Source organism: Rosa chinensis, chromosome 7 (assembly GCF_002994745.2).
Source record: "Rosa chinensis cultivar Old Blush chromosome 7, RchiOBHm-V2, whole genome shotgun sequence".
NCBI classification, from domain to species: domain Eukaryota; kingdom Viridiplantae; phylum Streptophyta; class Magnoliopsida; order Rosales; family Rosaceae; genus Rosa; species Rosa chinensis.
The window spans coordinates 39033238-39055110 of NC_037094.1; the positions used below are offsets into that span (position 1 = coordinate 39033238).

Below are 21873 nucleotides of genomic sequence, written 5' to 3' on the forward strand. Positions count from 1 at the left end.
TCATTCACCCTTCGAGTTGTGAGTCCTACTCCCTCATATTGGTGGGCGTTTAGGGCACGATTGGCAATGAGCTCTTTCCCAGCCACATGTGATTTATCAACAAAGGCTCCTCTAGCTGCAGCATCAAGCATGTCACGTTCTAGAGGTAGGAGACCTTCATAGAAGCAAGTGAGTAGATTTTCGTCCTTCATTTGATGTTGAGGACATTGGGCGATCAAGGCTCTCATAATAAGTGGCATAAGAGTCATCTTGTGCTTATTGTATCCCACTTATCTTCTTCCTAAGCATGATGACCTTGGACGTTGGGAAGTATTTTTCCAAGAAGGCCTTTCTCATAGAATTCCATGATCTAATACGTCCAGCAGGAAGTTCAAACAGCCAGTCCTTGGCTCTATCAGCTAGTGAGAACGGAAAATCCTTCAACTTAAGGATATCTTCATCAACTCCTTGTGGAATCATGCTTGAACAGACAAACAGAAACTCTTGGAGATGCTTGTTGGCGTCCTCCATAGATAGGCCATGAAACACAGGAAGTCTATACAACAATCCACTCTTTAGCTCAAAGTCTGCAGATCTTCCTTCAGCTGCATCAGGAAACACAATACTCGTAGGAAGTCCTCCTTGAACCACAGATGAAGAGAGTTCTCTAATGGATGCCATTTTTTCGTCCTCTTCTTCTTCAGGGGGTGGTGAACAAGGTGGTGTGATCTGAGGTGAGAGTGAGTTAGACGAAACAACAGGAGATGGAGTTCGTGAAGGAGGAGATGGAGTTGGAAAAGGTGATGCAGACTCCTCAGAAGGAAAGATCCTCTTCCCTTGCTCGTTAAATGTGTATTCTTTGAATCGCAAAGGAGAAGGTCTTCTGTATTCAAGTGGTGGAGGATTCTTCAAACGAGCAAGTCTTTCTTCAATCTCTTGTACGCTAGGGATTTTAGAAGGCTCGGTCATTCATGGAAATCCTGAACAACATTAAGAGGTAAAGAAGTTAGTAAACTATATAACAAATTAAATACAACTTAATGATTTATACAATAAAATGTCACTATTCATGATTTACTATTCACCATACAAAGATACAAAACGTCACAAGTTTTACAAGTATAAGGAGGAGTAATTTATACAAAATTTTCACACAATACCAAGAGTAATAAACGTTACAAATATATACATTTTGATTTAGGGTGTGAAATAAATAATTAATAAAAGCTTGAATCTCATTATAAGCTCTTAACCAAAGTTTAGACATGCGGCCCAAGGGCTCGATCCTTAATACTAGTCGCCCTTCTCAATCTTTTGGTAACTCTTTTCACACAGAGCCAGGTAGTAGAGGAACGATTTTGGTGGAGCTCAGCTCACTTGTTTGGCAGGGGACGAAACCCTTTGTTGGCACTTCTCGTATCCAATCAACCTAGACACCCTGTGCTACTAAGGTGCGCCACATGAAAGAGAAGGGTGGATGACTAATGTTAAAGACAAAGTCCTTCACCTATTCCGTTATGGTCAAAAACTCATAATAAAACTCATACTCTCATAAACCATTAATAACACTTTTTACGAAAATTATGTACAAGTATTTCTTTTCTTTTCTTTTATTTACAATTATTTCAACACTTAGGTACGGGAACAGGGAGTCTCGATGTGCAATGGGACTGAAACAGCTACCCTTTTCAAGACTATGTTTAATCCAATATATCTTAGTGTATCACAACATTTTCTTTTGTTATAAATATCATTGATATCAAATTAAATTCCAAGCGGTAAATCAAGTGGACGTGCAGTCCAAGTATAGTCGTCTAGACACAAAGTTCCTCTTACATCCTTTGGGCAACCTTACTGAAATGGCCAGGTAGGGGAGGGAGAACACAAGAGGCAGAATCCATTTTGGCATGAGCTACTCCCACATTGTGGTTTAGGCCCATTTGTAAGCACTTCTGGATCCAAAACCCTTTATGAAGTTCCCCTTTAGGAATAGGTGAAGTTCCTCTTACATCCTTTGGGCAACCTTACTGAAATGGCCAGGTAGGGGAGGGAGAACACAAGAGGCAGAATCCATTTTGGCATGAGCTACTCCCACATTGTGGTTTAGGCCCATTTGTAAGCACTTCTGGATCCAAAACCCTTTATGAACGTTGTCCCCTTCCTAGACACCATCCCACATAGGCTATACTTACTTAGATGAAAAAGGCCCTAAGTGTGAAGACAGTTCAATGAATGTTAATAAAGGCTGCCCTCAACCTTAAGGGACCTGAACTAGGTACCAATAAGAGGTTTAGGCCAATATTAATAAACACGACTTCACCTATTCCTCTCAAATTACAACTTACAATTTAAAATTCGTGTTCAACAATAAAAATAACAACCTAAGTAATTAATTATCTAAATTTCCGAAAAGTTTATGAACAAATATTAAGTATTTACGAAAACAAGATATATCCAACAATTATTCACACTTCAACAAGTGATTTTTCAATCCCCGGCAATGGCGCCAAAAATTGATACGCTCAAAGCAAGCATATAATTTAACCCTATAAATATCATTAGTAGTATAAGCAAGTAGGGATCGTTCTATTCCGGGGAATGAGGGTACACCTGTCATTGTAACACATTTAAACAATTAAAATAAAAGCAAAGTATGATATTTACACAAGTATATACAATTTACGAATTAAAAAGGGGGTTTTAGGTTTTTGGTTTCCGAAATTTAAAAGAAAGAAATAAAACTAAGTAAAAACAAAAACACAAATACAAGAATGAAACATAAGAAACAAAGATCAAAACCAAGTTCATAATTGAATTCGAATCAACCCTACAATTGTTCTTCCAAGTCATGAGAAAGAAGTTGATCATGTGAAACATTTGAAGTAAACGATTTTCAATATTGTACTTTCCTTTACTAATTAATCTAAGTGAAAGCACAAAGATCAATCTTATCAAACATGCAATCAAAGTCTAGAAAGCTAACAAATCAAAATAAGTTTAACGCAATAAACATAAAGAAAGGTTATCAACTTAAGTGCACAACTTAGTATGAATAAGTTCATCTATTTGCAATCCTTTTCAATTAAATTCGATTCTTGTCCAAAACCTTTACTACTTTTGATTCAAGTTCACAAAACTATTAGGTGAATCATAAACTTAAATCTAGCACCAATTATATGCAAACCCTAGATGTTTCGAACCACATAAGATAAACACATAAAACACATCAATCAAGCAAATTTAATTGAACAAACTCACAAAAGCAACTAAAGAATCACAACATAGGAATCGAAATCTTCATTCAATCATAAAATTTCAGAATTTAAATTTTGTTCAAACATCAATGTCAACTAGAACAATTCTAACGAAATCAAACAAGGTTACAAAGAAAGAGGTTGAATTACACCGTGAGATGGAGATGGGGATGAAGGATGAAATGTTTGGAATCTTGAATCTTGGAAGCAAGTCTTCAAGGTGGAGGATGATGCTCACGACTCCTTATTCTTCTTCCTTGCTTGAAATGTTGAATGCACTAAAGGATGGAGAGAGCTTTCGCGTATAGAGTAATTTTCTGAATTATGGGGTGTTGTGTGAGACGTCTAGAGGAGAGGAGTATATATAGGGGACGGCAAAACTTGGTCTCCAAGCCGTGATTCTTCTTTTATTTTCCATGGAATTAATTTAATAATTCCACCAATGATAAATTGCCAAGTAAGCCCTAGTGTGTCATCCAACCAATCATAAAACTCCAAATTGATTCCCTAATATATTGTTGCCGAAATTGCATGAATATATTCTGATTTTTCTCTTTTATTTCGGCCAAAATACCTTTAGGGAATATATGAATGAATCTAGACGCATTTTGAGCATTTTCTTGATGTCCACACTTCTTCTTTCCTTAAACTCCTCCCTAGAAAATCTCTTGTCGTAATCTTTTATTCTCCCTTTGATTTTCACGCCAACTTTCTCTCTTCCCCTTGGTATTTCACAGCAAAACCCTCCAACATTGTTTCATTGCGTCACAAACCTTAATTCCATGGGCTTTTATGGGCTTTTATCCATTTTGCCGAAAATCCAAGTTAATTCAGAGAGTTCTTGGACCTTGTTGCGTCATCTTCAAGCCTTGTCATCTTCCAACGCCATTTCTTCATTATTTCAGTCAAGTTTCTTGGTTAGCTTCGGAATCTTGCTTGATACACTTTCCTCTTTTGCACAGGGTTTCCTGGTTGGAGCAGGAAAGCTTATTTCTTCATTTCTGCTCATTTGTGTAGCCCTTTGTGTCTCATCTTCGCACCTCTTAATGTTTGCTAGCTCCTCTTTTCTTTCGTGAGTTCATTTCCACCTTTTAGTTCCGAGGACCTGAAAATAGAAACTTTCTAAAAGTGAGAAATGGAAACTTTCTAAAAATGAAAAATAGAAACTTTCCGAAATGAAAAATGGAAACTACAAAATAGAAACTTTCTACAATTAGGAACTTTTCCAATCGAAGAATGGAAACTTCCCTAAACAGAGTTTCTTTAGGGAAATAACGCAGAAAATGTAGGGAAATAGTAGTTAAAACATCGCATTAAAATGCTCCTATCACTTGCCAAGTCACTGTTATATCCTTGTCCTTGGTCAGGTCACATTACATATCACTGACAATGTCACAATACTACAACATCAAAAATCTTCATAATATTTTTCTGGTCATCATTACACATTTTCTTCTTCTCATCGTCATCATCATCATCATCACTTAGTACAACCACCGTAATATGAATATCAAATATAAACGTAGTATCATCAATCAATTCAAAGACACACACATAATTCAGAGGTGTTCACTTGTTCACCAGTGATCATGAATTTGTGATCATCTATTCTTGTCATGGATGAAATCCTCATCAACGTCATCGTCATCATTACGATGTTTTGTAACTTTGGTAGCTTGACCATGTCTTTATGCTGTGGGGACCTGTGTTCTGTCTAGGAGATGGAAGAACATTAGAAAATATTCTTTAACTAACTAAATTAAATTGAACATTGGAAAATATAACTTTGAGCTAAATTCTCTCTCCTCTTTGGCTAAATATAGCTAGAAAATTTAGTAAAAATTATATTTAACTTTTGTTTAGTTATTCTATTGGAGTTAAATATTATCCAATTAGCTAAAATTTTAAATTATTTTGAACTAAGATGTCATTCAAGAGGTGTGTTTGTTAGCCGTTGAACAGCATTCAATGAGAGCCGCGCTGTTTGAGTTCCCGAACAACCTCTCTCTCTCGGCCTCCCGCCCAACAGAGAACACAGCCTCTCTTCAATGCATCGCAAAATCTTGACGCTCAGACATACCTCCTCATCTTGGATATCATCGAAAAGGAGGGCAAGCAGCCGCATTGATTAATCTCCTTTTTTTGGCCAATTTCTAGATTCCAGCCCCAATTTTGATTAGGCAAGTGATTCTTTGCTTTCTGTTTAGATTTACATATTCAATTTTGTTTTTGATTGGCCTAAAACTTTGTGGTCTTGAACTTCTGTATATATACTTTTGATCTTAAAATTTTTGTATACTTTGATGAAGTGGTTGAATAATAGTGATTCTGATTGAACTGTGAATTGTGATGAAATTTCTCTTGTACTTCTTTAGATAAGAAAGTATTGCTACTTAGTGAATTCTGATTGAACTATGAATTGTGAACTCGTTTTGTGATATCAACCAGGCATGAAGTTTGAAACAATTGATTAATAGGCATTTGGATATGGTCTGATCAACCCGTTCTCATTTGTTGTTTGAATTTGGAGATTCTTTGGATATTACTCGATTGCCTTCTCTGTCCTCAACTTGTCCCCCTCTCAATATGACTGAAAGAGGAAAAAAAACGATATGCGAAGCAGTACACTGTCCCTAACTCTGAAATGACGGTTAAAGTTATGTATATGTATGTATATATTCTTTTCTTAGTGGAATGGTCCTATGTAGGTATATATTCTTTTCTTTAACTTTTTGAAGAAAAATAAAAAAGAAGAATTTTATTGACTGTCTTTTGGAGAGTAATGGGTTTCTCAAATGGTTGTTCAGTTGGGGATTATGTGCTGTTGAAGGTTGAACGTGGTAAAATTCCATATATTGCTCGGATTCATCAAATATATATCAGGTGTGTAGATGTATCTCAAGAAGTGCATCTGAAAGTGCAGTGGTTCTATAGACCTGAGGATACTTAAATGAAGTGTGTATCCTTCAACGGAAAGAATGAGCTCTATAAGTCTAATCATTATGATTATGATGTCCCAGCTGACAGCATTCTTAACACTTATAGTGTCCGCTCTTTTAAAAGTTACATAGAATTACCGGATGCAGATAATAATGTTTTCTTCACTAGATATACATACGACAATGTGGCTAAGAAGGTTGAAGATGCAGATGTTGATGTGTACATGGCTTTGCTTTTTTTTAATTGAAGTCTAGTATTATGAAATTTCAAAGACTTTATTTTATTTATGTATACTTTTTTGCAGTTTTTGTCATTGTAAGATGCCGAATAACCTAGATAGACTCATGGTGCAGTGTAAAAACTACAAGGATTGGTAAAGTTCTCAATTTCTTTATTTGTTTATCATTGAAGCCATCGGTAACCACTTTAGAGAAACCGAGTTCTCCTAGAGCTTTTTAGTTTTAAATTTTTATCGATATCCCCTTGTATAAAAATATTCTTAGACAAGATATTCTAACCGGAATTAGAATATCCCTTACGCGTATCATATTCAAATGCTTGAGTACTTGATGCATTTTTGTCGTTCTCGTTTTCAAAAATTATTTTCGGACAAGGTGAAATAATTGTTATGAATGAAAATACATATTATCATCATCATCATCCAACATAATAAATGTTATGGATGAAATCTCATCATTATCATCATCAACCATGAGTGTAGCAATATATTATTCAAAGATGTCAACAATATCACAACATAAAAAAATATCATAATATTTTTCTGGTCATCATTACACATTTTCTTCTTCTCATCGTCATCATCATCATCATCACTTAGTATAATAGTTCAACCACCGTAATATGTTAGTTTATCATACTTTTGGATATGATAATTCATTATATCTATGAAAAAAAGCCAAATTAGAGGTAGAGACTCAATATAGTTGAGAAATTGATGATGATGATGATGATTTCATCCATGACAAGAATGGATGATGGCAAAATTCATGATCAATAGTGAATATGTCAATCAAAATTGTAACCATAGCTTGTTATGTTTTTACAGTATGCAGAGTAATTAAAGACTCTGCAACACCCTATCTTAGATGAAAATGGAAACACTTTGGAGCTGTAGCTGACACTCTGCCCCTGTGTTTTAGCAATCTACTATGTAGCAACCTCATAGAAGTCTTCAAAGTAGTATCAGCCCAATGCTCCAACCAACATTAAGATAACCATGAACTCTCTCTTATATGAAAATTAAAACACTTTAAAGTTGGAGCTGACACTCTGCCCTAGCATGCTATGAGTTTGCAATCTGCAGAGTAAAGACTCTGCAACACCATACATAAACTTTTAAAACATGTCTCAATCAGCCCAACCAGCATTAAGAATTAAATCTCTCTCTTTAACTATCTCTCTATATTTATCTTTCTCTACATCTATCTCTCTTCATATCTCTCCCCTCACATTGTTCACTTTGAAAGAGAATATGTGTGGTCTGTTAGAAAAGCTCGGGTCTCATCAAGATTCTGGCAAATCGTCAAGCCGGAAATTATCTGTTGCGATGTGTTCGAAATTACATAAAATAAGTAATATTAGCCTCTCTTTTACTCGCTTTCAAATCTATTAACAAATAGATGTTTATTGAAATCTATTACAAATCTTTTACTCGCTTTCAAATCTATTAGCAAAAGAGAGGCTAAGAATACTTACCTTCTGTAATTTCAAACACAGCGCAACAGATAATTTCTGGCTTAACGAGTTGCCAGAATTTTAATGAGACCGGAGCTTTTCTAACATACCACACATTCTCTCTCAAAGTGAACAATGTGAGGGGAGAGATATGGAGAGAGATAGATGTAGAGAAAGATAAATATAGAGAGATAGTTAAACTCGTGATGATGACGACGACATGATGATGATAGTTTCTAAATCTTATAAAACATAGAGATGACGACGACTATGTTGATGATACACAGGAACATCAAATATAAACTCGACATCATCAATCAATTCAAAGGCACACGCATAATTTATAAGTGTTCACTTGTTCACCATTGATCATGAATTTGCTATCATTCATTCTTGTCATGGATAAAATCATCATCAACACCGTCGTCGTCGTCATCATCATCCCGATATTTTGTAAGATTTAGAAACTAGAGACATCATCATCATCACGATATATTGTAAGATTTAAGAATTAGAGATATTCTCCAGCCACTCCCACATTTGAACAAGTTGACTTCTCTGAATTATGTGTGTGCCTTTGAATTGATTGGTGATACCGAATTTATATTTGATGTTCAAGTGTTGTGGTAAATATAAACATCAAATATAGACTCGGTATCATCAATTAATTCAAAGGCACACACTTGAACATCAAATATAAATTTGGTATCACCAATCAATTCAAAGGCACACACTTGAACATCAAATATAAATTTGGTATCACCAATCAATTCAAAGGCACACACATAATTCAGAAGTGTTCACTAATGATCATGAATTTTATGATCATCCATTTTTTTCATGGATGAAATCATCATCATCATCATCAATTTCTCAACTATATTGAGTCTCTACCTCTAATTTGGCTTTTTTCATAGATATAATGGATTATTATATGCTAAAGTATGATAAACTAACATATTACGGTGCTTGAACTATTATACTAAATAATGATGATGACGATGAGAAGAAGAAAATGTGTAATGATGACCAGAAAAATATTATGATATTTTTTTATGCTGTGGTATTGTGGACATCTTTGAATAATATATTGCTACACTCATGGTTGATGATGATAATGATGAAATTTCATCCATAACATTTATTATGTTGGATGATGATGATGATAATATGTATTTTCATTCATAACATTTATTTCACCCTGTCCGAAAATAATTTTTGAAAACGAGAACGACAAAAATGCATCCAGTACTCAAGCATTTGAACATGATACGAGTAAGGGATATTCTGATTTCGGTTAGAATATCTCATCTAAGAATATTTTTATACATAGAGATATCGATAAAAATTTCAAACTAAAAAAACATGTCCCTCAATAATTATAAAGTTTAATGAGGGTAAATAAATATCAAACTTTAAATATTTATATTTGCAAAAGTAGGCCTCGTCAACGGGCCGGGCCGGGCCGGGCCTGGCCTAATGAGATTTTTAAATAGTGACGGGCCGGGCCGGGCCGGGCTTCATTGTATATCAACGGATCCAAGCCCGTCCATATAAGGCGGGCCTTGCGGGCTTTTACGGGCCGGGCCGGGTAGCCCACCTTTATTCGGGCCGGGCCGGGCTTTTGTATTATGCGAGTTTTATTGTGCAATATTTAGTGTCATCCACAACAACTAATTTTACTCAACCTGCATGCACCTAATTGATGAAGTCTTCGGCTAACATGTATGATGTACATCCTATATCTTTCTTCTAGAATCTAGATCATCTCACAAGTCATATTGAGGATGCTATTTTTTTCCTTTCAAAGGTTTCAGGGGTTTGGAACCTAGCCGAACTAGGAGGCTCATCCCCACGCCCGTTTTAATGTACTAAAATAAAAATACAGAATACAAAGTGTCCCAATTTACAACTTAGAACGAAAGCAAATTATTAATACAATTTCTTTGAGTTTATCTAATTAGGCATATTCTCTTCCATTCAAACTTGGTATCATTGAGGCTCACTGAGAATCTGCCAGCAACCCTCCATAGTTGGTACAGCCCTGCAAAAATTTCATCAAATGAGCCAAATATCTAATCTGCAAGTTTTAGTAAAAGCAAGCAACTCAAAGTTTCAAATGAACCAATTCAAGCTTTAAAACTACCCACTATAGTCTAAATTCAGATGAAGTTTGTATGTAAAAGCATCTAAGAATTGTTAAGGATCAAATGACTATTTTCCACATAAATTGCAAGTCTGCAAACTGCAGCTTACTAACCTTGAAAATTTAAGGCTGCAGATTCGTTGATAACTCATGGGATTCAACTGATCTTGGTACCTACCCATTTAAATAAAGAATTAAAAAACCAGAAAACATGTTTGGTAAATTGAAAATAAAAAAATAGAAGCAATGAAGTAACCAAAACAATATACCTGTTCATGGGACTCATTTTCAGAATCATTATCAGATTCATTTTCAGCTTCATTTTCAGCTTCATCTTCACTATTTTCCATCCAATCTGGTCGTCCTTCCCTAATGAGCCTCCTTTCTTCAGCTAGCTGCATTTCACGATGAGCCTCTTGCATCCTTGATTTTGCTAAACTCCAATCCTTCAAGCAAATCAATGCCTCTATTGTATTTGGACTCAAGCTAGCCCTTCTCTCGGACACAATCCTACCTCCTGCACTAAAACAAGACTCTGACGCTACAGTAGAAGCTGGAATTGTTAGTAAATCTCTAGCCATGAGAGAAACCACAGGGTATAATGATTGATTTGATTTCCACCAAGACAAGACACTAAATTGATTATCATCATCAACTTCAATAGTTGGTAAATCATAATACATTTGTAAATCATTAGAACTTGTAGTTGAAGTATGAGAAGATGATACCTTTGCCCTTTTCAAACTTTGCATTGAGAAATTACCAACAATAGGCAATGCTATAGAACCCGGAGATAAACTCGAGGTCGAAGAAGCTAAATTTTCAGATTGCCTAGGTGCTACATTAGACACAATATTCTTCTTATATGTTTCATAAAGAGCATGCAATTCGGTTCTTAACTCTAACAATTTTGTATCAACATCAAGCTGATCCATACCCATGCATTTTAGCCATTCTCCAAGAGCAAATAACTTAAATCTAGGATCAAAAATTGTAGCAAAACAGAAAGCTTTGGGAAATGTACCCCAATACTTATCAAATTTGTCCTTCATTGCAGCCAATGCATCTTTAAAGACAGAAAAATCAGAATATGCCACAAATGCTGCATGGATATCTATCAAGCAATTAATAACACGACATGATGTAGGATAATAGACACCAGAAAATATCTTAGTTGAGGATGCAAAAATCCCCAAAAAACCATTAACTAGAAATGCAATTGACCAATCTTGTTCTAATGGAACATCTAAATTGCAAGACCTATTTTCATTCACCTTTTGAGCATACCTATTCAACGGCCCCTTATACTTTATAGCTAGGTCTAAAAGTTCATAAGTAGAATTCCATCTATGAGGCACATCATTGTCAATATTTTTTTTGGCAAATCAAAATCCTTACAACGCACCCACAGTTCATGTCTCTTATTAGAAGAATTCATACTTCGAACAACATTGATTATTTTATCAATAGATGGACCTAAAATATGTAAACCATTTTGCACAATCAAATTCAAAATGTGAGCACAACAACGTACATGAAACAATCTTTTAGGCACTTCCTCAAGCATAAGATAAGTGGGAAGAACAAATGCAGCCACATCATTATTTGAAGCATTGTCTAAAGAAATGGAAAATATTCTATCATGAATGCGCCAAGACAACAATTCTTCATATATATGATTTGCAAGTGACTCTCCCGTGTGAGGGTACTCAATCATCTTAAAGCATATTATTCTTTTATTTAAAGACCAAGTGTTATCAATAAAATGTGCAGTAAGTGACATGTAACCCATTTTTTGACGCGATGACCAAACATCGGATGTCAAACAAATTTTTCCTTTAAACTTTTCAAAAAAAGTCAAAAGCTCTTTTTTGCCCTTAGTAAATTTCTTCATCACATCTCTTTTACATGTTGAGGCTGAAATTCCTACATATTGAGGACAAAATCCTCGACGAATCATTCCTTTAAAATCATGTTTTTCAACAAAAGTAAAAGGCAGTTCAGCTCTAATAACATAATCAACAAGTTCTCTACGTGCAACATTCTTATCGTAAGCAAAACTATTGATATTTCCAGAACTATCTACACCTAATCTTTTCTGCCCTTTTTCATGAATTTGTAAATGCCTTCTTAAATGACTAGTACCAGCACTCGCACCACCTCTAAGCAATGTCTTACAAACCCCACATTTATTTTTTGGTACCATAGTTCCATGATCATTAACTTGAACCCTTTCAAAAAACTCCCAAACATTACTAGTGAATCTAGTTTTCTTAGAAGATGCAGAAATAGATGAAGCTCCAGCTTCTGTCAAGTTATCAGCATTTATATCATCCATTTCTAGCGGGAAAGAAACAAGGTTAAGATATTACTTGAAAGTTTTGAATGAGCAAGCTAAAACTTATTCGCAGAGATGAGAGATGCTACTGTCCATTCCTTTGTTTGCTCTTACTCATCCTGCAATGTAAGAGATCACAATGAAAACAAGATAAAAAAAAACTATGTACATAGTACAGGATATCTATGTATATATCCAATCAAATTGCACAGAGTAAAAACAAATTGCACAATCAAATTCTTTATTCATAAGTGCATCACTATTAGTATCGATTACCGAAAGTGGCAACTGACAATATTAGACAATATCAGAATCTAATCAACGGACAAACAGATACATATCAAGGAAACAGAAGAATAAAACATCCAACTACTGGTTTTGAACTTTATCATCTTAACACCTCCGAAAACAAAAAACCACTTAACAACTGGTAACTTCACACATATAAGTTAACTTCACTCTTAACTTAACAACACAAAACAAAAACCACTTCAAAGAATCATGTGAAAATGAAATTGAAACTGTAAATGAAAATGAAACTGAAAATGAAAATGAAACAAAACAAAATAGAAACTGAAAATTAAACAAAACAAAACAGAAACTGAAGATCAAACTCAAACTCAAACTCAAAACAAACTCAAACTCAAACTCAAACTCAAACTCAAACTCAAGATCAAGATCAAACTCAAACTCAAACTCAAACTCAAACTCAAACTCAAACTCAAACTCAAAACAAAACAGATCGCTCCGTTTCAGTACCTGCTCGATCAAATCTAAACGGACAGATTATCCCCTCCTGCAGCCCGTGAGATGAGGAAGTGGAAGAGAGTAGCTCGTCGTGACCGGCTTTGCTACAGAAGATCCAAGGCTGCACAGAGTCGTCGAGAGGAGGCTGAGGAGCTATGGAGGAACAGAGTCGTCGAGAGACTAGAGGAGGCTGAGGAGCTATGGAGGAACAGAGTCGTCGAGAGACGAGAGGAGGCTGAGGCTGAGGCTGAGACTGAGACGAGAGGAGGCTGAGGCTGAGGCTGAGACGCGAGGAGGCTGAGGCTGAGGCTGAGCTGAGACTGAGGCTGAGACGAGAGGAGGCTGAGGCTGAGGCTGAGACGAGAGGAGGCTGAGGCTGAGGCTGAGCTAAGACTGAGGCTGAGACGAGAGGAGGCTGAGGCTGAGGCTGAGACGAGAGGAGGCTGAGGCTGAGGCTGAGACGAGAGGAGGCTGAGACGAGACGAGGCTGAGGTTGAGGCTAAGACGAGGCTGAGGCTGAGACGAGAGGAGGCTGAGGCTGAGGCTGAGACGAGAGGAGGCTGAGGTTGAGGCTGAGACGAGAGGAGGCTGAGGCTGAGACGGGAAAGTGATAGATTTAGATCTGTCTGAGGCTGAGACTTTAGATCTGAGTGAGGGCGTGAGGCTGAGAGCCTGAGATGAGAGGAGGCTGAGCCGCTGAGGTTGAGGACTTGAGGCGAGAGAAACAGAGAAAGTGATAGATTTAGAATTTTAGATCTGAGATTCTGAGACGTGAGTGAGGCTGCTGAGGCTTTAGGTTTAGGACTTAACTTTAGCCTTTAGGTCATTTAGGCCGTCTCACACTCTCACACTCACAGCTGGTATCCAACGGTATCATGAGAAAACGGTCGGATCCAACGGCAGGATTAGAAAACCAACTGATAGTTTTCTAAAAACATATATATAATTTTACATAATTTAAATATAAATATATATCTATATATCATATTATCATACACTTCAAAGAACAACCCATATCAATTCAAAGAAAATTTAAAAACGGACCGTTGGATGAGTTTATTACAATAAATTATGAGTGTGGTAAAAAATTTAGTCAATTTCACCATATTTTCGAATCCGATCGGATTGGTAAACCGTAGTTACTTATATGTTTTATTGGTTGACCGATGGCGTGGCAACCGCGATACGTGCTTATTTTTTCACATCACGTTTGTATATATTCAATCGATGGATATGCGTGGACATAAGATAAAAAAAATTAATTTTAATTACAAACACATTAGACTATACCAATTTTATTCCTAAAGTTGTATGACTTATACATTGCATTTAAATTGTTTAAGTTCATTCTAAAGCAACCATGAAGTGGAAAATGAATTCAGACAAACCAACCGCTCGATAGAGAGATTGTAATGTTTTATGGTGGTTGTAGAAAATCCAGCCAATTTGGTTCTCGTTTCGAATTCGATCAACTAGGTCAAACGTAGTTACTCTTATAAACCTATATTTATATATCAAACACTCCAAAGAGCAATCCCTATCAATTCAAAGAAAATGGAAAAACCGACCGTTGGATGAGTTTATTACAATAAATTATGAGTGTGGTAAAAAATTTAGCCAATTTCACCATATTTTCGAATCCGATCGGATTGGTAAACCGTAGTCACTTATATGTTTTATTGGTTGACCGATGGCGTGACAACAGCAAAATGTGCTTATTTTTTCACATCACATTTGTATATATTCCATCGATAGATGTGCGTGGACATAAGATAAAAAAAATTAATTTTAATTACAAACACATTAGACTATACCAATTTTATTCCTAAAGTTGTATAACTTATACATTGCATTTAAATTGTTTAAGTTCATTCTAAAGCAACCATGCAGTGGAAAATGAATTCAGACAAACCAACCGCTCGATGGAGAGATTGTAATGTTTTATGGTGGTTGTAGAAAATCCAGCCAATTTGGTTCTCGTTTCGAATTTGATCAACTAGGTCAAACGTAGTTACTCTTATAAACCTATATTTATATATAAAACACTCCAAAGAGCAACCCCTATCAATTTAAAGAAAATGGAAAAACCGACCGTTGGATTAGTTTATTACAATAAATTATGAGTGTGGTAAAAAATTTAGCCAATTTCACCATATTTTCGAATCCGATCGGATTGGTCAACCGATATTTAGAATATATATATGCACATATTTTATATAGAAGTATAATAGTATAAGAACTTCCACACACACACACACACACACACACATATATATATATAAACACACACACACATATATCATATATGATATATTGATATATATATATATATCTATATATATATATATATATATATATCTCTCTCTCTCTCTCTCTCTCTCTATATATATATATATATATATATATATAAACACACACACACACACACACATATATGATATATTGATATATATATATATATATATATATATATATCTATATATATATATATATATCTCTCTCTCTCTCTCTCTCTCTCTCTCTATATATATATATATATATATATATATATATAAACACACACACACACACACACATATATATATATAAACACACACACACATATATGATATATTGATATATATATATATATATCTATATATCTCTATTTCTCTAATTCTCTATATGACTTAATGACTATATATATATATATCTATATAAACACAGTAACACACACACAAATATTAAATATATATCTATATGTGTCTATATATTATATATATATATATATATATATTTATAAACACACACACACATATATAGATATATCTATATATATATAACACACACACACACACACACATATATAGATATTTATATATATATATATATATATATAATATTTTGCGGGCTTTTACGGGCCGGGCCTAACGGGCTTTTGGCGGGCCAGGCCTATGGGCCGGGCCGGGTTTTTGCGGGCTTTTTTTTGCGGGCCTCCATCAGCCCACCAAGGCGGGCTTTTGCGGGTTTTTTGACGGGCCGGGCCGGGCCAAAAGCCCTGCGGGCCGGCGGGCCTCCATCGGCCCACTTGATCCGCGGGCTTTTTGGTGAGGCCTATGCAAAAGCAGACAAGTTATATAAAAAAATTTCTTGAAAATGTGAATAAGATGAAAGTGAAACAAGAGGAAGTAAGAAATAAATAGGAATATGATCTAAACGTTAGAAAGTGGGTGTGCATTGCTACACTATTGAAGGACAAAGAAAAAAAGGGTCAGGAAATTGATTTGGGATAAGGAGATAGGTAAAGACAGTTATGATCTTGGCAAAGATAATGAGTACCCACAACAAAAACCCTCATTGTAAGTACCTCATCTTTATTTCCTTTTTGTTGTGATAAAAATAATCAATAATTTGAGCTGTTGACAGTAAAATGGTATTTATAGTTGAATTTATTTGATAAAACATGTTGTACTACATGTCCATTTGATTTGATACATATAGGTGAAATGATATTGTTTGGTATAGTATGAACATATGTTTGATACTTATGTGGAAGATGTAGTTGGAGTTCTCGGTTTATTGAGGGTCAGTAATGACTAAATTGTATTCATTGCCAAAGTTTTTAGTTTTATTCAGGTAAAGTAATAACATAATTCAATTATTGGTTTACAGTGATGATTCTGGGCCTTTTATACTGCACTTCATAGAGAGTCTCGCGAATGGCGAGAAACTGAACACAGAAAAGGCCAACAACATAAGGCAAAGAATCCTTAAGAGGTTCGTCAAACATGAAGCAGCGTGGACCATTGAAAAGTAAATTAATAAAAATGAGGCAATGAATTCTCGAGAGGATGTACAAATGGACTAAGTATTGTAAATAAAGTGACACTGAACTGACTCAAGTGAGCTTTGGTGGATTTGGAAGTCATGTTAAAGCAGAAGATCTTATAAACTTCTTGGAAGCTGAAATTGGGCTGGTATCTGGTGTCGGCTGAAAACTTATTTGAACACTCTGGAATTTGTTCCGAATTTTGAGCTCATTGATATTGCAAATATTGAAACAACAGATGAATATAAAAAGGTTGAGCCACATGCATTTGTGCATTTTCTTTCGCCTGTGTCAGTGACCGATGCTATGGATGATGTTGGGAGCTGTCCACTCTTTTTCAACAACCAAGCACTGAAAGTAAGTTTGGGCTATGAGAGGAGGAAAAACGAAGCAATCAAGATAGCTGATGTGCGTTTTGAGATTGGAAATTTAGTTTGCCTAGATGATTTCTTTGTTGCTTGCAGGGGATCACCTTATGGAGTTGATTTTGTTGTGAATTGTTTTGATGGTACAATGAAATTTTATTTTCGAAGAGATGCTACATTTTCATTTAAAATGTAGAATAAGCATGATGTGACTGATTTATGTCTAAACATGCTGAATGACTCTCCTCAGGACAGCCAGATTTTTGTTATAGGACAATTAGTTATTTTCTATGAAAATGTGGCATTGATGTCATTGCCCTGATCCATGTCCAAAGCAATATGGCATTCAGGATTAACCAGAAAAAAAAAAAAGAGATCCCGCTTGTAACAAAAAAAAAAATCTGAATATGACATTGAGAGCTCAAATATAACCATTAAAAAACAAAAATCTTGATGGCGCAACACAAAGCTTCGAGATTTTGTGATACAGTGAAGATCAGCCTTGTTCACAGCATTTTGTGCACTCACACTCGACCCCCACACCTAGGTTTCTGGCCTTTGACTCACAAGCAAGATGGTACCTACCAATCAAAAATTAAGTACCATGAGATTCAACACTAGTATGATTGATGCAGGCCTTTGTTAGGAACTAAGGTAGAGGTTGAGTAGGATAGCTAAAAGATGAAATCTGGAACCTTAAAGCTAGAAAGAACCAAGTTGTTAAAGCTGTTTCTAATGAACTTCCAGAACTGAAGACTTACATTAGCTACAACCCCCTTAAATAACTCAGACTCAACTACTCATAATTAATGCATCTTAACTCCAGAACCCCCTCTAGGAAACTCTGGACTCTAGGAGAATTCTTGGGTTTTCTGCAAAGTAGTTACTGACGGCTTCAATGATAAACAAGTAAAGAAATTGAGAACTTTACCAATCCTTGTAGTTTTTACACTGCACCATAAGTCGATCTAGGTTATTCAGCATCTTATAATGACAAAAGTTGCAAAAAAGTATACATAAATAAAATAAAGTCTTTGAAATTTCATAATACTACACTTCAATTAAAACAAAAGCAAAGTCACGTACACATCAACATCTGCATCTTCAAACTTCTTAGCCACATTGTCATATGTATATCTAGTGAAAAAAACATTCTCATCTGCATCCGGTAATTCTATGTAGCTTTTAAAAGAGCGGACACTACAAGTGTTAAGAATGCTGTCAGCTGGGACATAATAATCATAATGATTAGACTTATAGAGCTCATTCTTTCCGTTGAAGGATATACACTTCATTTGAGTATCCTCAAGCCTATAGAACCACTGCACTTTCAGATGCACTTCTTGAGATACATCTTCACAACTGATATATATTTGATGAATCCGAGCAATATATGGAATTTTACCACGTTCAACCTTCAACAGCACATAATCCCTAATTGAACAACTATTTGAGAAACCCATTACTCTCCTAAACAAAGTCGATAAAATTCTTCTTTTTTATTTTTCTTCAAAAAGTTAAAGAAAAGAATATATACACAGGGTCCTTCCACTAAGAAAAGGATATATACATAACTTTAACCGTCACTTCAGAGTTAGGGATAGTGTATTGCTTCGCATATCGTTTTTTTTCCTCTTTCAGTCATGTTGAGAGGGGGACATGTTGAGGACAGAGAAGTACGACTTAATGGAGACTACAAAAATTTCAACAACTTATAGCAAGATTCTTCCATTGGATTATTTTTCTTCCTTTCCTACCCTTTTGGGCATTGAAGATTTTAATGGAGCTTGAAAATGATGATCACAAAAATTATAATTAGTAAGCAGCAAGTTCAGTACATGAAGAAACAACATCAACTGATCAATATGGTAAAAAAAAAAAAAATTGGGAAGCAGACTTACTTGTCGACAATACTTTTCCATTTACCAGCACAAAGTTGCCTTTTTAGCGGATTCATGAAATGCAGGACTTCTTCATCCGGTTTCACCACCGACAACATCCAATGAGCACTATAGAAAAAGATTTAATTTTTTTTTTTGATTAAGTCCATTAAATCTATACATAGAAGCTATCAACAAGCAATATAACATGCCTAACAATATAGTAATAATGATTACATATCCTGAGTTATATGGAACCAAAAATATCTGCCCCGATTTCCCTAACATGTACCGATTTGACATAGATTGTGCCCGTTCAGTGGGATTTCCACACCCAATTATACATGTGTGTGCAGGGTCGATAAAGCCAACCATATCAAGCATCTTAAATTTCTTCAGGACTCCATAAAGATAGCTACAAATAATATTGCAATATTAAAGGGCTAAAAAAAAAAAGGCTTCTGATTATGAAGATAAAGGAAAGTATAGTCAATTACTGAAGATAAGAATAAGATAATTGAAAACTGATTTGTACCTCATGTAAAAAACAATGACTCCTCCAGATACTTTCAGCATACTAGACATGTTATAGATATTCATTCTAAAGATGACGGCTTTCCTAAAATGTCCGAAAATTTCCCCACCAAATGTTGTGTGGATTGTGGCGTCATCCATCAATTCAGTCTTGGCCCAAATACACAAGTCCTTTACTGGTAATGGCAGATTCGTTGGCAAGTTTTCCAGGTCTTCATTGTCATCATCAAATGAATCTTTGATTCTCTTCTTCGGATTAGCACGCTTTGTTTTCTAATTTTGTAACGATAAGACTACATGTTATCAACCCTTTCCAATATTAACATATGCTATATATATGAAACAGATTTGCATATTAATTGAACATCAATAAATAAAAGAAGAAGATGGACTATAAATGAATTAAGAATGAGTTACTTTCTGCTAAATGGGTTTAGGGGTGCCTCTGGTGTAGGGGTAACAACCAGCTTTCTTGGCCAAACAACACAAGTTCCAATGGCATCTCTGACAGTGATATGTACTTCAAGTATGACATAACATCTTCAGTGTTCCACAATACACACAGGTGTGCAAGTCGTAACTCATTTGCAGAAACGGTCACCATGGTTGCGCCTGATAGAGTCTTGCATCCATTACACAGTCTAGATAAGCTTCTTGATGGAATTCCCACAGTGGTATCATCTTCACACAGCATACGTTCTGAGCAAAACTCTATAGCCTCTTCAACAATGTAATTGTCAGCAATACACCCCTTAGGAAAATGGCAACTTCTCACATACCCTTTGAACACTTTCATGTACCTCTCAAACGGGTATATCCATCGAAGAAACACCAGACCACATAACTCTACTTCCCTAACAAGATAGACTGTTAAATGAATTATTACATTGAAAAACGAAGGTGGGAAGAACTTTTCAAGCAAGCAAACTGTATCAATAAGGTCAGCTTGCATCTGTTGAAGTTTTGAAACATCTATCACCTTATTACAAATTGCCTTAAAGAATAGGCAGAACCGAATAATAACATACCTAACCGGCTTTTCTAAAATTGATCGTGATGCCACAGGGAGAAGAATCTGCATAATCGTGTGGCAATCATGTGATCTAAGACTAACGAGTCTCAAATCTTCCATTGAAACCAGATTCCTTATGTTTGAGCAAAAGTGCACAGGAACCGTTATGTTGAAAAAGGAAGAGCATAATATTTTCTTCTCATCTAGCAGCAAGTTCCAACTCGCCAAAGGCAACTTGGCCCTTTTCGAACCAGGTATGTAGGCTTCAAATCAGTTTTGATGCTCATATCAACCATGTCCAAACGAGAAGCAGCTCCATCCTTGGTCTTCCCGGGAATATTCAATAGGGTACCAAGAATAGCATCGCAACAATTCTTCTCAATGTGCATCACTGGAAGATGTTTCTAGTAATCAAGTTCAAAGAAAACCGATTTTTTTTTCCAGCAAGGTCTGTTCCCTTATAAGGGGGAGAAGGTTTTTATTTTTCCAAATGGTATGTTCAGACCTTAAACTCTTAACAACATCTCCTCTCCACTTAATGGTGAAGGAGTGACATCTTCCTCTATGGTATTGTCAAAAGCTGTATCCTGCCTTCGATATGGATGATGTCTTGGCAAAACTCTGCGATGTCTCATGAGTGTCATTTTGTTACTATGCTTCAACCTGTATGGTTGGGTTTCATCAACACAAGCTGGACAAGCATTGTATCCTTTAGTATTGCTGGCCGAGAGGTTCCCATATGCAGGAAAGTCGTTAATAGTCCAAAATAAGACTGCCTTCAGTTTGAAGGACTCTCCTCTAAGGGCATCATACACTTCAAACTCATCCCACAGTAGTTTCAAATCATCTATCAAAGGCTATAAATAAACGTCAATATCATTTCCCAGCTGTTTGGGTCCAGATATTAACAATGTTAACATCATATGCTTCCTCTTCATGCATAGCCAAGGAGGAAGGTTATATGTAACAAGAATAACAGGCCAGCAAGAGTATCGGCTACTTAATGAACTGTGGGGATTAAACCCATCTGAGGAAAGGGCTAGCCTAAGGTTCCTCAGTTTGCTACCAAATTCTGGCCACTTTGTGTCAACTAACTTCCAAGTCGGAGAATATGCTGGATGCCTCATCATTCCATCTGGTTTCCTATCATTGGCTGCCAAGTCAAATTCTTAACT

The 21873-nt window shown here is 35.7% G+C and overlaps 1 protein-coding gene across 1 annotated transcript; it reads right to left on the reverse strand.

Moving 5' to 3' along the window:
* Nucleotides 1–18333: 18333 nt before the first annotated feature.
* On the reverse strand, nt 18334–18735 carry LOC112177910 (chromatin remodeling protein SHL). Its single transcript, XM_024316150.1, has one exon. The coding sequence runs from the start codon at nt 18733–18735 to the stop codon at nt 18334–18336; it is 402 nt and encodes a 133-aa protein (XP_024171918.1).
* Between the last annotated feature and the right edge of the window lie 3138 nt (nt 18736–21873).